Source organism: Anastrepha ludens, chromosome Y, assembly GCF_028408465.1.
Source record: "Anastrepha ludens isolate Willacy chromosome Y, idAnaLude1.1, whole genome shotgun sequence".
Lineage (NCBI taxonomy): Eukaryota > Metazoa > Arthropoda > Insecta > Diptera > Tephritidae > Anastrepha > Anastrepha ludens.
In genome coordinates, this window is record NC_071504.1 from 2,599,867 (window position 1) to 2,616,676 (window position 16,810).

General features: G+C 39.6%; 2 protein-coding genes across 2 annotated transcripts in view; both read right to left on the reverse strand.

Annotated features, from left to right (window-relative positions):
* Positions 1–3,465: 3,465 nt before the first annotated feature.
* Positions 3,466–6,920, reverse strand: LOC128870572 (uncharacterized). The gene is made up of 4 exons (XM_054113224.1): positions 6,813–6,920; positions 6,380–6,769; positions 5,985–6,260; positions 3,466–5,904 (listed from the first exon to the last, which is right to left on the reverse strand). The coding sequence occupies exons 1-4, from the start codon at positions 6,918–6,920 to the stop codon at positions 3,466–3,468; spliced, it is 3,213 nt and encodes a 1,070-aa protein (XP_053969199.1).
* Positions 6,828–16,810, reverse strand: part of LOC128870544 (high mobility group protein D-like) — a 51,772-nt gene continuing 41,789 nt past the window's right edge. Inside the window, exon 2 of the mRNA XM_054113199.1 lies at positions 6,828–7,105. Coding sequence (XP_053969174.1) covers positions 7,061–7,105 — 45 coding nt within the window. The 3' untranslated portion in view covers positions 6,828–7,060. The remainder of the gene's footprint in view (positions 7,106–16,810) is intronic.

Consider the following 16,810-nt stretch of genomic DNA (forward strand, 5'->3'; position numbering starts at 1 on the left):
GAGTGGCGCCAAGGACCGAAAATGCAGTCTGAGCGCATTTATTTTAAAACTTAAAACTCACAAGTAATCAGGAATTAACCTGCAATTAAAATTACACACAAATTAACCGTTTCTGGGGATTTTCGTTTACTGGCGAACAAAATCAGTAATGTATGACTCAATGAATCACTAAAGTAATGAAAGAAATGACGAGAGAGCGATAATATACTTTTCGCATAATATTTTAGTAGTGCGAGGGGACTAACAAAAGTTCGGTAAATTGAATGGAAAAAAATATCATTATTATTTAAAAATAAGAAAAACGAGGAAGTGCCTCACTATTTCTTGCGCAATGATAATGCGCCAGTTCACGCTGCTGAAATTATTAGTAACTTCATTTTTAATCTGTAAGTCCACTATTGAAAACAGTCCTGAAAATCGTGTTTTTGTAGCTTCTTAAGTTTAGCATTAACCGCATTTATTATCTCTTCATTGCTACCAAAGAATCTTCTTCTAAAATTTTTATTGATTTTCGCAAACACACAGAAATTAAACGACACCAGATTTGGAGGATATGGTGATGGACGAATTTCTCCACTGGCAAAAATCGCAACGAAGTTACTTATCATTTCAGCAGTGTGAACTGGCGCATTATCATTGCGCAAGAAGTAGCGACGCATTTCCTCGTTTTTACTATTTTCAAGCAAATTATTGAACACATTTGGTAAGTACATTTCAGTATATCATTTGGTAGTTACTGCCTGAGAAGAATCTAACGGAATAGCAGCACCTATTTTTGCTCTAGTCACGTGAACCGAGATTATCACTTTTGTTGCTGATATTTGCAGCCTGGCTTTGCGCTTTCGGACTCCATAACATAGATTGCTATTTAGTTTCCGGGTTATAAAGGGTGGTTAAATTTCAAGGGCCGATGTTGAATGTCAACCACAACGTCAAGCTTCTTCTGCATTTTATTTGACATTTTTCAATCTCAGACTAACTCAATTTAAACCATGGAAAGATACACAACAACGCGTTAAAGTTATTCAGGCTTATTATGAAAACAGGCGTTGAAATCAAAATGCATATCGCGCACTTCGTGAAGAAAATCATCTTCAGTGATGAGGCCCATTTTCAGTCAATAAGCAGAATTGCCGCATTCGGGCGAATGATAATCCAAGAGTGATTGCCGAAAAACCAATGCACCCACAAAGAGTGACTGTTTGGTGCGATTTATGGGCCGGTGGCATCATGGGACCGTATTTTTTCCTAAATGAGGCCGGTCAGGCAGTTACTGTGAATAGTGTTCGGTATCGTGAGATGAACTTTTCATGACCCGAATTGGAAGATATGGATGTGGACGATATGTGGTTTTAGCAGGATGGTGCCACTTGTCACACAGCACTTGACACCGATTTGACTTCTTTCTTTGGTGTTATTTGAAAGAAAAGGTGTACGTCGATAATCCAGCAAACAATTCAAGAGCTAAAGGATGCGATAATTTGGCACATTAACCGCATAGAACCTCAATTATGCCTCAGCGTCATCGAAAATTTTGACCATCGGATGTAGGTGTGTCGCCGTGGCGGCTATTTGGCCAATAATTTGTTCCATACGTAATTGAGCTATACCAATATTATCATAGTAAAGAGAAATGACAATAATTTCCAAAAAAAATTGTGTTTTATTCAAAATCAACACCGGCCATTAAAACTTTATTTAAAAAACCAAGCTTCGTCATCTATTACTTTCTGTTTTAGAATTTCTTAAAAAATATTGAGCAATCTTTGGCGAAAATTTGAGAAAGTTCAGCAAATTCTCATCGAAATGTTTAATTTTATATTCACAATTTTTGAAAAATTTTCAGAACGCGTTTTTATAATCCAACGAATTTTGGTATACTAAAGCATCTTGAAAATCGCGTTGATTTTTAAAATTTTTGTTTAGTGGTCTTGTACATTTTTTCCATCTAAAAAAATTTAGAGCATTCGTTATATCGAAAAAATGTATAGCACCGTGAACAAAAAAAAAATGATCTAAAATCAACTCGAATTTTTAGTTGCTTTAAAATTATATGCTAAAATTGGATGAGCCATAAAACTGGTTACATAGAATTTTCCTAAAAATACCTTAAGGACATATATGCCTTTAACCAAAGTAGGCTAGTTAAGAAAATTTTAATCGTAAGGAATTTTAAATGAATTTTATGGATTTATTTTCAAAACATCGATTTTTGGTTCGTCACTCCTTTCTGAAGCATAATGCTTCCTAAATCAGAAAAAAACTTACGGAGATATATGACTTTAACTCAAGTAGTCCAGTTGGGGAAACTTAAAACAAAGGAAACTTTAAACGAATTTTGCCGATTTAGGGAGATTATTGCCAAAATCCGTAATCGTATCGCAGCCGGGATTAGCAATTAGTTACACATCGATTGAATCATAAGAAGCAGAATTGTGAAAAAGGCCTTCAAATGGTCAGATACAAAACGAAATTGAACAAATAACGATGTTGTGCTTAAAGACACAAACAATTGACTTTGTGCGTCGCAAGAGCCATGATGTGTGGTGCAGAAGAAGGTCTATAATGACTGGAGAACCAAGCTACAGGGTCCACTTACTGGGGACTTCTTTTTGGGTAAATTATTCAAAAGCAAGTACTCTTGCCGAAGTCCCGCTGAAACAAGGTGGCACTAAATTAATCATTTAATTTTGTTTTTGAATAACTTCTTCTTACTAAATAAAGAAGAAAAAAATATTTTGAGTTATGTAAGTCTTGATTTTGAACTTTATGTGCTCCATTGCTTGTCTGTGTTCACATACGTCAAATTTGCAAAATTTATAAATCTTCCGATAGGATGATTAATTTTGCGACATCTTGTATTGCCCGAGACGCTGACGAGTGTGATGGAAAATGTCAACAAAAAAGGTCTCGCTTCTGTCTTATCAATGAGGGTAATCTCTCAATCGAAACTACATGGATGAGATAAATTCTATAAGGGACTTACTCTTAATGAAAACGTATTTTTATAGTAATTTAGTTCTTCCGCTGACTTCTGATTAGGATGGAGCACCCTATATCAGGGCGAATATGACCAATGAAGGAAATTACGATTGAAACTAATTTACTATTACTATGGAGTGCTGAAAAGTTTATAAATGCAAAAAAAAAAATGCAAGTGAAAGGTCAACCCCAGGAAACTTCATAAACATTTTTATCTACAATGGAATAGGCAATGACAATCAACATCTAAAGCGACCATAAAAGCAAAGAACCCCATTATGAAAAAGTTGAGTTGATTGTATAAATAGAAGTGCCTTATAAAGGAAGAAAGAAGTTTTGTTAAGCGGAACAATAAAATAACATCGGCAGTCTAATAAATAAAGATGTACTTTTGAGCAAAATAAATAATTAGTAGCTATTGCGTTGCTACTAAAAACAGTTTTAGAAAAATTGCAATGACATTCATGATTCTCGAACAGTTAATTACCTTTGTTGCAGTTCCGTGCGTACAGTGCCCGTGGACGATGACGAGGAGTTGGAAGATGTGTCAGTTGCCGTTGAAGCATTAGAGGATGTCGTCGATTCTGAAGAGGTGGAGCATGTCGAGGATGTCCTAGAGCCTGTTGAACATGCCAACACTGAGCTGTGGCAGGAATCGCGCGCTGTTACCGCCCTGCTGTCATTGCCAGCAAACGTCGATGTTGTATTTGCCATAGCTGCCCTACTAGATGCCAAAGCCGCTTTTAAGAGCTTTGTTTGTGCCAATTGTGCGGCAATGGCATTTGCTATTGTTCTTGTTGCATTGGGCGTCGTTGTCGTTGTCGCCGGTGTAGCTGACATGCAAGTGACAGGTACGAGCGTTAACGTTGCTGCTGTTTCGGTTATTTTTGTTGTTTCTGTTTCTGCTGGTATAGATTTCAACGTTGCTGGTATTTCCTTTTGCTGCGGTTGTACTTGTTGTTGCGATTCTAATTGTGCTTGTAAACTGCCAACGCTAGCATCCCTCAGCACTTGTGGCATGTGTGGCAGTGCTGCCACATCGCCTCCTTTTCCGATTGTAGCACTAATGTATTTTGCCGTTTGTGTCGTGTGGGCTGCAATTGTTGTTTTAGGTGTTGCTGCTGCTGCTGCCATGGAATCCATTGTTTGCATGCCACCCATAGCTGTCACCTGTTTGTCGATGTCACTATTTGTCAATTCCTTTGCGCCCAACCGGCAGGTTATTTCAGCAGTTGGTGTTGTTGTTGGTGCTGTTGCTATTGTCAACTGGTTCGCTTTGGCTACCTCATCGCCAGCAATTGGCTTTAATGTCGCCGCTGTTGTTGCTGTGTTGTCCGGTATGCGTGCCAAGGCGGCAATTGCGCCTATTGAAGGTGACTTCGGAAGTGTTGTTGTAGAATGATTCGAGATTGCTGCTTTTGTTGTAGATTGTTCAACCGTTGGCGCATTCAATTTGGATGCTGTCAAATTTGCCTTTGCTTTAATTGCCAACTTGTTGGGTTGCGCATAAATGTCGGTGATGCCAGAGTTAATAGCAACGTTTTTGTTGTTGTTGTTGCTGCTACCAGTAGGCAGCATATTATTGTGTACACTACCACTTTGATGGCCTGTCAAATTCATTAAAGTGGGTGTGATTAACGTATTAGGTGTTGCTGCTGCTGTTGTTGTTGGCGTCGCTACACCCGCTATTGCTTGGCTGCCTGTTCGCATGGGTGGCAAATTAGTTGGCTGTTGTATCGCATAAACGCGCTCAGTGTGATGTGTATGTTGTAGTTGTTGCTCGCTTCGTTGTTGCTGCAATTCGTCTTCCTTGCTCACTGAAATCGGACGACTCTCGAAGCTTTGCAAGCCAGCACAGCCGCTACTACTTAAGAATGTTGTAACGCCGACCACACCAGCTGTCGTAGTCGCCCACTTTGAGCCGATTTGAGTGCTGGTTGGCGTTAATGATGCGCCAGATATGTTGTGCATAGCTGTTGTCGTTGTTGTTGTTTTTCTTGCTTTGCTTGTTGCGTCATCCGCTCTATTGCCCAACAAGCTATTAAAGACCGCTTTCGCAGCTGTGGTTGCTCCATTGCGCTGTAACGTGGAGTAATTAGCATCAGCACCGCCAACTCCTGTCTCAGCACCAATCGTCAGTTGCTTCTGCTGCGGTATTAAGGGTCCCACAATAAGCGTATTTTGCGTGATTGGCGGCTCTTCCTCTTCCTCTTCCTCTGCAGTGTAGTCGTGCGCTAACATTAGCGGTGATGTCGTAATATTATTGCTATTACGGCGTTGCGATGGCTTACGTCCAAGCGTGGAAATGGTGCGTGGTGGGGGTAGTGGTGGATAGCGCCCACCCACAATGCCACTTGCACCCGTTGTGCCGCTAAAATGTGGCAGAAAGCTATTGGGTGGCAGTGAGTTGCGTTTGTTGGTGGTGCGCAAGTCCAATGTCATGGGCGGTGAATCGTCGGCGTTCGTATGCAATGGCACACCACTGTTAGGTGTTGTTTTTATTGTAGGTAAAACTTTCGGATAGTTGCGACTTTTAATAACTTGAAGTTGTTTCGCGTGTGTTAGGCGTACACCGGCCAATGCATCCACGAAACTGGTCACCTTTTCATCGCGCTCAGTTGCACCACAAATATTGCTATAGTATTGCTTCATATCCACCGGGTCAGAATGTGAATGGGCATGCTGTGGCGTTGGTTTGTATACCGGCAACTGGTCCTGTTGTGACAATTCGGCCTCACAAGGCTCGGTGGCAGCTGAGTGTTGCCGCACAAGCGTATAACGCGACGAGTCCAGCGAGTTTTGTGGCGTGAGCAGCTCCTGATCAACCACCTCTACTTCCTGGCAAATTATTATATTGCGCCCATCGGCCTTCAGTTTTAGCACCTCGATGGGTTCTTGTTCTAATATGCTACTGCTACGCGCCTGTGGTGTGGCATCCACTGCAACGCTAACTTTTTGCGGCGCCTTGGGCTATCCGTACCGCCGTCGGCACACGCCTTTACCTCTGCAGCGGCGCCAGCTGCCGCAGACATCCAAGCGCATACCTTTGTGTGTGTATCAACGGTGGAGGTGCTTAGTTGGCGTGTCATTTGAAAGCCGTTGATGGGCGAACGTTCCGTCTTAACTGCTTCGTATGTATTGGATTTGCGCACAATATCCAAAATGTAGCTCTCATCACCATCATTTTGCTTCGAGCACTTGAACTCATCATCGGTCGTGCCATCGTAGCTGAGTATGCCGTCTAGTTTGCGTTGCATATTGTGCACTTTCTTCTTCTTCTGCAGCAGGAAGGTGGAGTAGATGATGACATTGAGCACAATGAAGACAGCAATCAGTCCGATGAACAATTGTATTGTCGTCTCTGATTTGGCAACTTCCTCTTTATTGCCTGCGTTACCAGCAGCACCAGTAGCACTGCCTGCATCATCACCTGCGCCACCGCTACCGCCACGCCATCACCAAAACCACTTTCATCTTTTGTAATTTCCGTTTTTGGCACACCATAAATTGCATTGCCGCCGCCAGCCAATGCCACGCTAGTGCCAACACCGAGCCCAGTAAAACCACCCAGGCCATTTGTTGCCGCTACACCATCGCCACCGCTACCACCACCAGGGCCTGCAATCATGCCGCCACCCATTACACCCGTTGCTACCATTCTATAGTGTTGTTCATCATCGGCAGTCTTAGTTACGCCAAACGTTGGTGGCGCATTGTACATATTCTCTGCTAACGTATCCATGCCCACAACGCCTCCACCGTTTGCGTTGGCTCCCATTGCTACCACCTAACTTCCAAGGCCCTTGAAGCAGTAGTTTCAGTGTGCGTACCGGATCCTCGGCACCATTATCACGTGTGCCAAATTGACTCATGTGCCCGGTTATTACTTCACTGCCACCACCAATGCCATGCCGCTGCAACGGATATGTGCGGTGCATTGTGGTGGCAGTGCCGTCACGTGGGCGTTGTGATGCAATAGCCCCATTAGCTTTATCGTAGACGGTTGCATGCAAATATGGTTGCCGTTGAATGTTCGCAATTTGATTCAGTTCATCGGGTAGCTCTTTGTTCCAGAAATTCATTTAGATATGCCGGTACTTGTAGCCAATCGATGGTGGTATGCCTGTGAATATATAATGAAGAAATTTTGAGTGTATAGTTATTCAAGCACATATGTAATATATGTATGCACGTTAGGGTGACCACTATTTCTGAAATTTTGTATTTTTCTTAATTATTTATACAAATAAAGCCTATGACATTATAAGTTTCTTACAGACTACAGGCAAGATAAATTTACAGCACCTTAGCAAAATAAGAAACTAAAAGGAATAGTTGAAAATATTAACGAATTCATATTTGTTTAATATAGAACTCTAGATCTTTTTAAATTCATTAACTGTACCTGCAATTGCATTACGTACATATCCTAGCCTCCAACTACTCTTAAAAAACACAAAAACTGATACGCAAAAATAAAAAAGTACAATCTACGGAGCCACTAGCAACATTAAATATAAAAGATAGGGAGAGTACAGATCTCCTAGCATCCAAACACATCTACTAAGTGTGAAATATTGTGTCAATGGAAGATTTAGAGGCTTCATCCTAAGCCTGAAATCCGACATTTTCTTATATGGAGCACCGCAAAAAAATAAAAATAAAAATCGACATAATTCTTGAATCACTTCAAATTTGCACTTTATTACTACTACAATTGATTGAATTCTGAAACTGTATACAGGGTTGGCCATATTAAACTGACCCATGTGATTATTAAAAAAATATGGAAAAAGAAAAATTTTTTTGTGTTTCATTGTGAAAAACATTTAATTTAATATAGTTCAAGGAGATTCGTTTACATCACTTTTTGAATATGATATCGCGCAAGTGGTCGTCCTTAGCTCGTATAGCGTAATGTGCCCGTTTTTCGGCGTTTTCCATAGTTTTGGCCAGCGTCTCGGCCGATATGGCGGCTATTTCCCGTCGGATATTGGCCTTAAGTGCGCCTAGTGTCTTTGGCTTGTTGACGTAAACCTTAGATTTCAAATAGCCCCAAAGAAAAAAGTCCGGTGGCGTCAAATCCGGTGATCGTGGCGGCCAGTCAAAATCGCCGCTTTTTGATATCAAACGGCCAGGGAACAAAGTCTTCAATAAGTTGACGGTGGCTCGTGCTGTGTGTGGTGGTGCGCCATCTTGCTGAAACCAGAAGTGCTCCATACCATTTTCAGGAACAATCGGCATCACAAAATCGGTTATCATGGCCCGATAACGCTCTTGATTGACGGTCAATGGTTGGTGTTGACCATTTTCAAAGAAGAACGGCCCAATGACCATACCAGCGCAAATGCCACACCAGACTGTAACTTTTTGGTCGTGGAGAGGTACCTCTTCAATAATTTGAGGGTTTTCAGTGGCGTAGAAACGGCAATTTTGCTTATTTACGGTTCCGTTCAAGGAGAAATGGGCCTCATCACTCATAATGATTTGATGCCAAAAATCCTCATCAGTTTGGGCCATTCGGACGACAAAATTGGCATATTCCAAGCGACGAGGCTTATCGGCCGGCAACAGTTGTTGATTTAGTTGTATTTTGTACGGGAATATCCCCAAATCCAAACGAATGATACGTTGTAGAGTGGTCCGAGGGATGTCCAACTGAGCAGAACGACGATTACCTGACGTTCGCGGCGATGACTCGATACTGGCTCGTACGGCCGCGATATTTTCATTAGATCGTCTTGGCCGCTTTTTATTTGGACGTCGGGTATTAGCCACAGTGCCGGAAGACAAAAATCTTTTGTGCATTTGCTTGATTGCGTTCTTTGACGGCGCACTTTTCACTTTATTTTTTTTTCTCCACGCACGTTGCGTTTTTACAATCGAGAAGGAATTTTGAATGTACAGCTGAACAATTTCAGCGCGTTCTATTGGGGTGTACTGTTTCATGGTATAAATCTCCTTCGACTGACGCTTCCAACGCGGTATGTCATTAGCTGATCTGAAATTACAGTAAAAAGTTATAGGGTTACTCAATGGGTCAGTTTAATATGGCCAACCCTGTACTCGAAATATTTCTTCGTCTTCGCTTATTTATGAAAATTCCTGCTTACAAAAATATATCTAGATAACTTTTAATGTGCGGCGGCCACCGTAGCCGAATGGGTTGGTGCGTGATTACCATTCGGAATTCACAGAGAGGACGTAGGTTCGAATCTCGGTGAAACACCAAAATTAATAAAAACATTTTTCTAATAGCGGTCGCCCGTCGGCAGGCAATGGCAAACCTCTGAGTGTATTTCTGCCATGAAAAAGCTCCTCATAAAAATATCTGCCGTTCGGAGTCGGCTTGAAACTGTGGGTCCCTCCATTTGTGGAACAACATCAAGATGCACACCACAAATAGGAGGAGGAGCACGGCCAAACACCCAAAAAGAGTGTACGCGCCAATTATATATATACGAGTATAATTTTTAATGTAGTTAAGTGGGTTTGGATGTTCAGCATTCGTGCCATCTCTTCGGTGGCCGCACGGCTGGTCTAGTATGGATTATTCTGCCATTCATCGCCATATTTGCTATTCTGCGAGTCCTACTTGAAGCAGTCACATTGCGTTCCATGCGTTAGATCTTTATGTTATAAAAACTCTATGGATGGACAGATAAAAAACGATTTCAAAGTATTTAAAAAGTTCAAACGAATCACCGAATAAGTGAAATAGAGTGCGTCGCAACAAGTACATACAGCCAAGTATTACATAAAGTTAAACTACAGCAAATACTTAGCTCTTGACGATACAAACAACCAAGAGCCCTTTGGCATTCGCTGTAGTAAATATAAATGAGTTTCTCAGAAACATCGGCACATCAAATGTAAACTCGCTCTATATTATAAATAATGGGCATAAGAGGACAGTTCAATAAGTACCCACGTTTGATGTCGGAGGGCGATCCTAGGGGAAATTGATGTTAGTATCATGTGCTGCCATCTATCAAACAAATATCAGAGTGATTGATAATTTAGTTTGTATTTGGCATCTATTCGAATAAGACGCGATTCGTGATTTTCGCTGAGATGGAAAAAAAGTATCTTTCGATAATTCGCTTTTTGTTTTTGGATGGGAAGAAATACGAGGAGATAAAAGCAAAGTTGGATGCTGGCTATTGGGACAATTCGCCATCTATGACCACAGTTAGTTATTGATTCAACGAATTTAAAATTGGAAATTATTCAAAAAGTCTACGACATGATTCTCGCTGCTCGAGGACCGAAAGTGCGTGAAATAACAGAGACCAAAGGTGTGTTGACCGGAATGGCAATTAATATTTTATATGATGAGTTGGCGATGGGTGCCGCGATTGCTCACGATGGACAACAAGCAGATGCGGCTGTTAGATTCGAAGTAGTGTTTGGAGCAATTTAAGCCAGATTCGAATAAATTTTTGCATCGGGTTATTACCGTGATGAAACCTGGATTTATCATTACACACCAGAAACTAAGCCCCAATCAAAACAATGGATTTCCCCCGGTGAATCTGCTCTAATGAAGGCGAAGCCAGTCCCATCGGCCGGAAAGATCGACGAAAGGGCGACGCTTTCACAAAGCTCCTTCAATGACCGACCGCATTTGGCGAAAAAGAAGGCGCTGTTTCCCCACGACAACGCACCAGCAGTTTCAATTAGAGTTGTCGTTGCCAAACTGCACCTCGCATTCACCCGATCTAGCCCCCTGTGACTTCTTTTTGTTTCCTGAAATGAAACGAAGAAATCATAGCCGGGACAGGGGCGTATTTGGAGAGCTCGACAAATCCTATTTTTTAGTGTATCTTTCTAAAACTTTGGAAAAATGGTGCGATAAAAAAAGACTTTATGGGTGTATATATAAAGGGTGGTTAAGTTTCAAGGGCCGGTGTTGATTTTTAATCAAATATTATTTTTTAGGGAATTATTGTCAGTTCTCTTTATTATGATAACATTGGTACGGCTCAACTATGCACAAAACAAATTATCGGCCAAATGACCGCCGCGGCCTCGGCGGCACACCTCCATCCGATGGTCCAAATTTTCGATGACACTGAGGCATAATTGAGGTCCTCTGCCGTTAATGTGCCGAATTATCTCATCCTTTAGCTCTTGAATTGTTAGATACTGGATTATCAAAGTGCACCCTTTCTTTCAAATAACCCCGAAGAAAGAAGTCCAACGGTGTCATATCACATGATCTTGACGCGATAGCGAACACTATTCACAGTAACTGCCTGGCCAATGATGACGCCGACCCATAAACCGCACCAAACAGTCACTATTTTTGAGTGCATTGGTTTTTCGGCAATCACTCTTGGATTATCATTCGTCCAAATGCGGCAATTCTGCTTTTTGAAGAATCCACTGAGGTGAAAATGTGCCTCATCCTTGAAGATGATTTTGATTTTGATTTGAACACCCGTTTTCATAATAAGCCTGAATAACTTTAACGCATTGCTCGATTGTGTATCTTTCCATGGTTAAAATTGAATTAGTCTGAAATTGAAAACTGTCAAATGAAATGATGCATTCATGATTACATTCAACATCGGCTCTTGAAATTTAATCACCCTTTATATTAACTTAGAGGAGGGTATCCTGCAAAAAATTAATGAACTCTTCATGTTCCATACAAATTATGGCTATCCTATTGCACATACACATTTATATGTAACGGTAGGTGAAGAAATATAGTGCGAAATAAAGGTGAGTTCACTCATTGGGTTACGTTGTATTGAGTTGCACAACTGAAAGCCTCTTGGAACTCAGCAACTGAGTACTCGAAAATTTAAAGGAGCACAGAGCCAAATTTTTAGGCTTTGTTTGGACTATTCAGTAGATGGTTTGTGTTTTAAAATTTTAAGAATCGGATACCAGGGTCTCGAGAAATAGGCCAAAACATGAACCCGGGTAACCCTAGGATGTGTTTGTACAATATGGGTAGCAAATGGAAGCTGTTGATGATTCTATAGTATAGAGTATTTTTGATGCCGCTCCGTGGCTAGGGTCTCGAGATATCGCCCAAAATGTGGACCCCGATAACTTAAGGATGTGTTCGTACAATATGGGTAGCAAATGGGAGCTGTTGATGATTTCTATAGTATAGAGTATTTTTCATACCGTTCCGTGACTAGGGTCTCGAGATATAATCCAAAACGTGGAACCGGGTAACCCTAGGATGTGTTTGTACAATATGGGTAGCAAATGGAAGCTGTTGATGATTCTATAGTATAGAGTATTTTTGATGCCGCTCCGTAACTAGGGTCTCGAGATATCGCCCAAAATGTGGACCCCGATAACTTAAGGATGTGTTCGTACAATATGGGTAGCAAATGGGAGCTGTTGATGATTTCTATAGTATAGAGTATTTTTAATACCGTTCCGTGACTAGGGTCTCGAGATATAATCCAAAACGTGGACCCGGGTAACCCTAGGATGTGTTTGTACAATATGGGTAGCAAATGGAAGCTGCTGATGATTCTATAGTACAGAGTATTTTTGATGCCGCTCCGTAACTAGGGTCTCGAGATATCGCCCAAAATGTGGACCCCGATAACTTAAGGATGTGTATGTACAATATGGGTAGCAAATGGAAGCTGTTGATGATTTCTATAGTATAGAGTATTTTTCATACCGTTCCGTGACTAGGGTCTCGAGATATAATCCAAAACGTGGACCCGGGTAACCCTAGGATGTGTTTGTACAATATGGGTAGCAAATGGAAGCTGCTGATGATTCTATAGTATAGAGTATTTTTAATGCCCCTCCGTAACTAGGGTCTCGAGATATAGACCAAAACGTGGACCTGGAAAGCCCTAGGATGTGTTTGAACCGGTACCTTACCTGTATATAGGTGACCACCACAATCAAATTTTAAAAAAGTACAGAAAAGGCTATTGTGACATCTTTAGAAAGTATGTTGAATGAAAAAAATCAACTAATTCAACTGTTTAAACATTTTACGAGTTCTATAAAGAAAACTTAATATGAAAAATTTCTTGCGATATAAAACAAACATTTTATGTATGGTGGTGCGAAGCCCACTGGGTGATGCTAGTATTAATATAATATTATGCTTATTTAATTAATCAGCTAATCAATATTACAGATTTTACAGAAGTTTTAAGGTTAATAGGCTTTAAACAAAGGAAGTACAATTAAACTATTTATAATAAAATGCAAATTATTTATAATAAATATGCAATATAATAAATATGCATTTCAATAGAATATTTTCTGAAAATAAAAAATCTATGTCAACAAATTTAGAGATTTTATCAAACTCAATTAAGGCTCTAGTAATAGCAGCATTTCAGGCACAAAGAGATATTGAGGGACCAACATAGAACCATATCAAAGAAAACACTCTCAAAAAGCGCCAGACAGTGAACGACACCACGCATCAAAGCAAAAATAAAAGACAAAAATAGGTTCAGAAATAATTTAAAGTTGTGCAATGATTGAGCAATTCACAATTTAGTGGCTTTTCGATTGCAAATTCTGAGACATTTTTTTGTTGTATTGCCAAGTAACATGCAAATTTTATGTTGACTGATTGTAGACTCCCCTGTTGTATTCTCTGGCGAATTACATTTTTTATCTTATTGCACCTTGGTCCAGAAGTCCCTTAGTAGTTAACAAGCCAAATAGATTAACAATGGAGACCTAGAATTAGATCTCTCGAAATAGATCTACTTGCAAGAGTAGAAATTATTAATACAATTTTTTTTTATTAAAATGTTCAATTTTATTCAGCTGGTATATTGTCATTTCTCTTAGCATTAAGCCAAAAACGGCGAACCGTTCAAGTGAATTTTTGGAGAAAAATATTACGAACAAAATATATTAATATTAAATGCATTTTCTCTATAAAAATTGTAATTCAGAAGTAAGTAAGAAATATAAGCTTCAGTAAGGGGATCCTTAGATTTGCGAGCTAAGGAGAAAAGAGTCCAACCACAATGAGGAACCTAAAACCCTTCATAAACGCGTCAACAAATGTCGATAAGAAATACTTTAAGAACTTCTTTAGTAAAGCCAAAGAAAGTTCTGGTCAAAGTGGCTACAAAACATTCTCTCTAAAGCCTGATGGCTCCATTCTGAATGAGAGCCTAAACGGCGGATCAAAATCACTTGCCGTGAGAGGCTACATGCGGTCATGGCCGCTTTCTTGTCGAGGTGCGCCGAGGACTGCAGTAGTGCCGTTATTATTATAATGTTATTCCATTCCGTAGGGAACACTCTAAAGGTATATTTCTAGCCACAATAGGCCGGAAGTAGCTTTTAACATAGCAATTATTATTTATTCCTTGGAACATCTGAAAAGTGTACAAGTAATAAGTATTCAAAAATGCACACACAAATTTAGAAGATGCATTGCTTGTCATTGGAGCATAGAGCGCAAGCTAGTCTCTTCCAATGGCTTCTATCACATGCTTTGCTGCTAATTTGACTCCAGAAACCAAATTGCATGCTTTTAGAGCATACCGTCCTCACCCACGTCATCTTTGGGCGACCACGATCTCTTTTCCCTTGTGCATTCCATTCAAAAGCCACTTTTTCTATGTTGCTGTTGTCTTTACGTGATGATAACTGGGCAGAAAATCCGGTAAATTTTTCAGAGTGGCATTTATTTACGAGGACTTTTAGTTTATTGCCGATCATGTCAGTCACTCTCCAAGTTTCTGATCCATTCAAGAAAACAGGTTTGATGCGTGTATTGAAGATTTTGAGTTTACTCTTTCGCGATAGAACATTGGAGTCCCAAATCTTTTTCAATTTCTGCACTTTCACCTTCATCCTTCGCTTTCATACTGCCCAGATAGGTGAATTGCCAACATCAGCGATTGACTCAGTGTTGTCATTAAAGTTTAAGGGTTTAAGTAATTAGGATTTGAAGTGAATCTGACAAATACTTTCGAATTATTCAAAAATTAACAAAGGGCGCTTGGGCGCATCGGGGCGTTCGTGAGCCGGTAGCTAAACTTTAAATGCATTTTTCTCAAAGCTATGTTTTTTGAACTGGTGATCACCATAACTTAAAAACCTGCTTTTGAAAAACATAAAAAACTCGTGCTTGATAGAAGGCTTATGTTTTTCTCAAAAATTTAGATTTTTGAGGCAATTAATTGTCGGTTTTTTTTCTCAAAAATCTGAAAAATATTTCTTGAGGTCGCCATATTGTTAATTTTGAAAAAAAAGAGCTTCGATCAGGCACAAGATTATCTACTGATAAAACTAATTTCTCTTTTCCGATTGGTTTTAGATGAATTTCCAAAGACTTGTGATGATAACTTTTACAATTGTAATTTTATTTTTTGAAAATTTGTTAAAGTAAAGTCGAAACATGATGTATTAATGCTAGGTTTTTATTTTTGTAAAATAAAGCACCTGACTAACAAAAAAAAATTATTGAAAGTCTTTATTTTTTCGGGCATCTGACTACCCCTAAACGCTTAACTTTTGGAAAGGATTCTATTGAATTCCATCCGGGGATATGCGATCAATTTTCTTTAAGACTTCATCCAGCATTAATTCCAAATTTATTGCCATCCCTTCCTTTGAAACGGACGCTGCCTTCTAAACCTGCAAGATTGATCGGGGTAGATATTTCTATTGGGGAGTAGTCTTTTGGTTACACAACTTCGAAAAACTCTTTACTGAGAAGCTGCTCAACAGAACGTTGAGTAGTGCATCCCTCAGAGGTGGAATATTTGGCTTGGTGTTTGCAAGCCTTTTGATAACAATAGTCGAATAAAAAGTGGAGTAAGGTAAATGGCTCCCATGTGGTCGATACGCCTTATCGTCTCTCTTCCTTCTTCTCATAAAGTAACAACTAAATATGGTTAGCCTCTCACACGCATACTCTAAAGACAAATCATTGGAGACCATGCTCCACGAATTCATGTCAAAGATAGGACGATGAAGATTGGCCTTTAACCTTTCAGGAGCAATTTTTTAGAATTAATAAATTTCTTTGCAGGGTTCAAATCACCCCCAGATGAAGTTTTAAACAATTTTTTGATATGAATCGAATAATGGCGACTTTGCCTGTTACAACAGCCACGAATGAACGCGCCTTTTCAACGCTGCGTCGTATTAAGACCCTAGATCGACTATGACTGAAGAGCGATTGTAAACCTTTGAATATACATCGAAAAGTTGTAGTAGATCCTCAAAGAGTTTTAAAGGAATTTTTTTCAGTACCACGAAGAGTCAAAATGCTAGGCGACGTTGAATGATCGTGTTGCTTGACTTGGTCGTACAAACATTTGTTTGTCTTTACTCAAATAGTAATAAATGTATATTATATGTTCAATTCTATATACAGTATAATCTCGATAATTCGGACAATTAAATACCAGAGGTTGTCCGAAATATCGAATTTTCCGGATTATCGAGTGGGTAAAAAATTTAATAGAAATCAGTAAATCAGTAATTAAATGAAATAAACTTTTATTTAATCTTAAATTGATTAATATTCAATGAGTTGTATGTACATATATTAGTTTTTATTCGGCCGTAAAATAATTCAATATATTCGTTTGCCGCAATTTTGTTTCATTTCTCTTTCTGAAGGCAATATCTCTGAGACTCACAAGTTTTAAAATGTCTCCGGATGAAAATTCCTGTTCCTCTGCATATTTAATACAACTATCAAATGCGACAATAGCTTGAGAGTGCGAAATTTTACGATCTTGACTTTCATTTTCTTCAAGACGGCTGTTCTCGTTATCTTCTTCCTCAATCTCGTTGATATCGAAATCAGTGTCGTCATTCAACCACTCAGTAATCTCGTTATCAT